At 44.8% G+C, this 5,899-nt stretch overlaps 1 protein-coding gene across 1 annotated transcript in view; it reads right to left on the reverse strand.

The window, feature by feature from the left end:
- myot (myotilin) overlaps nucleotides 1–1,993 on the reverse strand; it is a 42,531-nt gene extending 40,538 nt beyond the window's left edge. Inside the window, exon 1 of the mRNA XM_055159576.1 lies at nucleotides 1,851–1,993. Coding sequence (XP_055015551.1) covers nucleotides 1,851–1,993 — 143 coding nt within the window. The remainder of the gene's footprint in view (nucleotides 1–1,850) is intronic.
- Nucleotides 1,994–5,899: the final 3,906 nt, after the last annotated feature.

Here is a 5,899-nt window from a genome sequence, read left to right on the forward strand (position 1 = left end):
AAGAGTGGCCGTTTGTATCTTTAAAAAACTCAACTTTTCCCGTTTTTTATTTTCACGGTGACGCTAATCAAGGCCTGGCTCAGTCCCGCCGCCAAAAGCCCAAACAGACCTAATATTTACACAGAGTTAAAGAGCTGTTTTTTCTTGTTTTTGTCTCGGGATTTTGCAGCTTTCAGCCGTTTAAACTCCTCCTGATGGAAGTGTTGCGCGCTGAGAACACGGTAAACATGTTTGTGGAATTAGCCGGTGAAATGGGAGTTATAAGAGTCATTTTGCGGCGGGTTTAAAAATACGAAAAAGTCTGTTATCTTTTTTGGAGGATATTTTGTTTTGGTGAAATTGTTGGTGTGAAGTGAAGCCAGGAGCTCAACTGTCTGCTGCGAATTTGAGAAAGCAATTTATAAAACGGTTCATTTGATAGATGAGTTTGGCCTGAGATTAATAAAATAATGATAATAATAATAATAATAATAACAATGCATTTCAGTGACTTTCTGGGCGCTCAAGGACACCGTACAAACAGCAATTAAGACACATAATTAAAAACAATCAAACAGTACAGGACGGGTTCTCAAACATCGGGACATTAATGTGTGTCAGCTAATTTAAATAAACAGGTTTTGAGTCTGGATTTGAATGTCGGGAGTGAATCAGGATTCTGGGATTAATCGGGTGGAGTGAGATCCAGAGGGACTGAACGATCGAGAGAGATTTGACTGTGAGAAAAACGTGAAAAATAGAACTAGTTTAACTATTTTCTTCATTATTTGTCTCCAAAATCAAATGAAAAAAACAGATAACGATTCGCAGGACTACGCCAGGACTAAGGTCGTTTTCACACCGCGAGTTCGATTATTTGGTCTGCACCAGGCAATAAAATTGTTATTATGTAGCTTACAGACAGTGTGGTCCACGTTCACACCAGCAAACGAACCAAAATTGGTCCGATTGGCGCTTTATGAATGTTTATATTTTGGTAGAAAAAAGTGCCCATTTTGAGGTCAGCCCAACGTTCCCCAGCACAATTCGTACACAAAGTAATTCAAAGTGTTTTACAGAATAAGAAACACATTAAAATCATAATAAAAACCAATCAAAACATAAATAATCAAGAAGATTAAAATTAAAAAAGAGAGACATAAATTGGAGAGAAGAGTGTGGAATGAAAACCTTTCAGTTATTTGCACAGTTAAACAGAAATGTTTTGAGCCTGGATTTAAACAGCGTCACAGAAGAGTCTGTCTCACATGTTCAGGAAGACTGTTCCAGGTTCCAGGTTGGTAACTTCAACTGTGAAAGGTACAGATGTTCCTCCGTCCTCATCTCAAGTTCTCTCCATGAACTCATAAAACAGCAGCGTGAACTTTGTACAAACTCACCACATCGGCCCGGAGACAGAAGCTCTGAGTTTGGGACACAGCAGCAGCCACAGCGATAAAGACACAGGAGCATCACCGTAGCTCACAGCTCCTCAGGACGGGGCTGGGGTCTGGTCTTGGTCTTGTGTTGTCCTCCAGGCGCATTGGTCAGAGGGTCCGGAGGCTCCGTCCTCCGTGTGCTGGTTCCAGACAGGGACGAGCAAGACCAGGGCACAGTGCACCCGTGCAGCAAAAGCAGGAATGCGTGTGGACTTCAGGTCTGGGCGGGCTGCTCCGGTCCTCCGCGCTCGAGGACTGCAGCTGGTTCTGAGGTGATATAAACTCCAACTTTAAGTTCCTGGGTGTGGAGATCAGTGAGAATCTAACCTGGAGCCTAAACACCATCAGCGTTATAAAGCCCAGCGGAGACTGTTTTTTCTACGAACACTCCGCCAGAACGGGCTCTCCCAGAAGCTCCTAACCAACTTTTACCGGTGCACCATCGAAAGCGTTCTAACGTACTGCTGTACATCATGGTATGGAGCCTGCACAGCTGCTGAAAAGAAGGACCTGCAGCGAGTGGTGAGAACAGCTGAAAAGGTGGTGGGCTCCTCACTCCCGAACCTGGACACCATCTACTCTTCACGTCTCCACACACGGGCCTCCAACATTCTGCAGGACCCACACACCCCGGGAACTGCCTCTTCCACACTCTCCCCTCAGGAAGACTTCAAACTCCCCTCACACGCACAAACAGGCTGCGCAACAGCTTCTATCCACGAGCAGTGGACGTGCTCCAAGGGCACAGGCACAGATAAAAGACCTGAAGGGACTCGGTGCAATAATCTATTTATTTTATTTAATAAATGTTTTTTTTATTGGTATGGATGTGAGGATGTGTGTATATATTGTACATTTTTACTGCTACAGATCTGCTCTGCTGAAGTTTCGTTGTATTTCATACAATGACAATAAATAAATCTATCTATCTATAAAGAATCCAGACAGAAGCGCAAATCCCATTTGGTTCGTTAAATCTTTTTCTCAGTGGTCCGTCCTCTGTGCGTTTGGTTCTTCCTGGGGAAAGCGCTTCTCAGGCCGAGTCACCTAACTCCCTAACTTCCCGCTCCATCTCATCTGAGCCCGGACTGAACCCGGAGCTGCTCCAGCTGGGTCAGGACTGTAGCATTTCTCACACCAGGTTTAAAGCAGGGCATTTCTGAAGTCGATCGAAGATGATGACGTGTCATTTCAGAGGAGACGTTCAAGGTTCTTTATTTGGTTCAAGGTTTTTTTTTTTTTTTTTTTTTCAAGGTGTTTGTCATTCAAACATGTGGGAGAAACACATGACAGAACGAAATGTGCTCCCCGAGGCCCAGTGATCCAGAAAGAGATAAAAAACAATAATAATAAGCAATGTTAAAAAATAAATACATTTAAAACAACAACATTTAGCAGTTCCAATGAACAAGTAGTAAAACGTGGCAAGACAGAGAGAGAGGCAACCAAAGCAGGAAGTGAGTGTGCACTGTTCACAAGTCTGACAGCCTCAGGAAAGAAGCTGAACTTCAGCCGAGAAGTTCTAGCTTTAATGCTCCTCAGTCTCGTCCCAGAGGCAGAGGAACAAACGTGTGTCCCCTCCCATGATGCATTTGGAATAGTTGGTTTGGACCTGAGTTTGGGTTCGCACCAGAGTTTGACATTTGTTGTGGAGTCAAGCGGACCTCTTTTTTTGAGGTCTCAGTCCGCTTGATTTGGTGCAGGTCCCAGTCCGATCGAAGCTTTCACACCAACGAAAACGAACCGAACTAAGAGCTTCTGGTTCGAATGGATCAGTTGGTGCACGTCAAATACTGTTAGTGTGAAAGCACCGTAAACTAGGTCTAAACCAGGACTGAACCAGGACTAAACCAGTCTCAGTCCTGGTTTCAGTCCCGGTTTCATTCCTAGTCTGGTCCCGCTCCTGGTCCTGGTCTCAGTCCCAGTCTGCTCCTGCTCTCAGTCTTGATCACCCGACGGTCTACTCGGGCAAACCTCCAGGCCCGTCCCGACACTCAGTCCTGGTTCAGTCCATTGTCTGTTTTTTTCCATTTTTCATTTGAATACAAAATCGAAAATTGGAAAAAAAAAAAAAAATTGAATTGTTATCTGTTTTTTCATTTTGTTTCTTGGAGACAAATAATGAAGAAACAAATGAACGTGTGATACATGGATTCAGGTTAATACAAACATTTTAAGACCAAACTGAAGAGTCTGACAGCAGCAGTGACACAGAGAGGAGTGATATTTTTCAATAGAAAGTGAATTCGATGCCATGCTCACTTCCTGTTTGGTTTCTGTAGCGTCTAGCAGGTTAGGTAATACTATAACATGTCACTTGTTAAACTCTTTTTTAAGGTGAGATTGTTTTTTTGTGTTTGTTTTTTTTTACCATGCAGATTCAAACTGTAAAATTGAACAGAGTGAAGCCAACTGTGCGGCGTTCTGAAATCAGCGTCTCCTCACACAGGCAGGAATAACAGAAGTCTTGAGGAGTGCGTTTACTGAGTGGAAATAAAGTGGGAGTCATCGAGCCGTGACAGCGCTGTGTTTTCCAGCATGTGTCTGACGCGCCTGAACGCACCGCTTCCTCATCCAAACATTTAGGCCAAAAACACAATAAGAAAAACACACTGTGAACTGCATTGTGTTTAACGTGAGCCCGCCCGGCCCCCGAGCCTCGGGTTTAGACTCACACATGCTGCTTAAAGAGCCGCTCTCTGATTTAGTCTCATTTTATTTGAATAAATGTGTCTTGCTCCAGTAAAGACACGTTGTATAAGCGGCTCTTAAAGGGCCAATAAACCCCAAAATCACTTTTTTTTACTGAGCCACTGTGTAAAATAAAAGCGTATACCTGTCCCTGATCTTATTTTGGCATTTCAGTGCATATTTTAGGTCAAATTCGTGTCTGTAACGGCCTTTTTAGGATCAGCTACAGTCAGGACGTTTGAGTTTTCAGGTTGGACTAAAACAGAAGCCTGATTCATCAGTTGGCTTCACTTGGTGGAAACCGTGTGACCTCACAGCATTAGGATTTATTCGCTCGACTGTAGGTGGGTACTTTTATTTTATTTAAAGAGGCCCATCTGATGCAAAATAACTCTTTTCACTTTGTATCTTCTGCACATAAACAAGCACAATTTGGGTTTTGGAACATCCATGACACAATAATTCTGAAATCTTACTGATTTCTTGGAGGCGCCACAGACCAGGAACTATGAAAGTCCAACTATTGCTTTTCCCCCCGCCCGTCCTGAGAAAGCACAGGCTCCGCCCTCCAAACGTGACGTAGGCGACGAGTGAGCCGCCCTTCCTCCGCCATCTCAGGGAGGGAGGGGGAGACAGGTGTGACCCTGATAGTGGCAGGAATAAACTTTTATTCATCATGGAGATACAGCGCGTTCAGCCGCATGTGTCGACGCTCTAGACGCGCGTCCAAGGTGTCAGGGTCAAGAAGTTGAAAATGCTGAACTTTTCGCGTACAGAGGCGACACGTCAACCAATCAGGGACGAGTATCCAGTGACGCAGCAACGTTTTTATCAGGAAGAAAAAACCGAGAACCAGAACGAGAACCATAAACATGAGCGGAGCATAAATATATACACCACAATTACCAAGACGATCGGGAGGACTACACCAGGACCGGACCAGGCCTAAACCAGGACTAGACCGAGACTAAACAAGGACTAGACTGGGACTAGACCGAGACTAAACCAGGACTGATCCAGTATAAATATAAATACGCCCCAGTCGTCGACCTGATTTCCTCCGCTGATGGTTTTACGTTATAAAAACACTAAAGTCTCTCTCAGTCTGGTCTGACTTTGTTTTGGGAAAAGATCTGGATCAGGCTCTTGTTTTCAGGGCAACGGACACACGTCAGGTATTTTTCTCTCGTTCATTCCACGGTGTCAAAGACGAGCATCGGGGGCGTCTAAACTCAAATGCAAAGGCTCCAAATAGAGACGTCGAGGTGTTTTTTGACGCGTTGGTGTGAACGACCCTTTAGAAGGTAGAAAGCTCTGAAAAGTAGATTTTGCATGAGATGGGCTCTTTAATAACGTCTTCCCCCTTGATAAAATTCACCAAACATTCTCTTTGTTCCGGTTTTAAATCCTCGATCTCAGGAATTGTTGCCAACACAGAATGTCTGTCTTCGTCTACATCCATCTCGATGCTTTTGTTTATTGTTGTGCCGTTCCACAAAAGAGACACAGACAGACGACACGAGTTTGACGTCGTGGCCGGTGTGTGGTCTACGACTTCTGGGGCCCCATCCCCCGAAGTTAAAACATTTCCAGCGGCTCTGAAAACTCTCTCTGATGATGCGCTTGTTGCAGACGCACCTGTGCTTTGGTCGTCGTGTGGATGTAGTGTGTGTAGTGTGAGAAGCACCGTTTGTCTTTGGAACAAGGGCCGCTGCATCTCTCCAGCTCTCACTGCGGCAGCTCGAGTCCTGCACCAGGTCGGGTCAGAGTCCTGCACCAGGTCGAGTCAG

The sequence above is a fragment of the Boleophthalmus pectinirostris genome, unplaced genomic scaffold, assembly GCF_026225935.1.
Source record: "Boleophthalmus pectinirostris isolate CB_2022bp ecotype Guang Dong unplaced genomic scaffold, ASM2622593v1 HiC_scaffold_23, whole genome shotgun sequence".
NCBI lineage: Eukaryota > Metazoa > Chordata > Actinopteri > Gobiiformes > Gobiidae > Boleophthalmus > Boleophthalmus pectinirostris.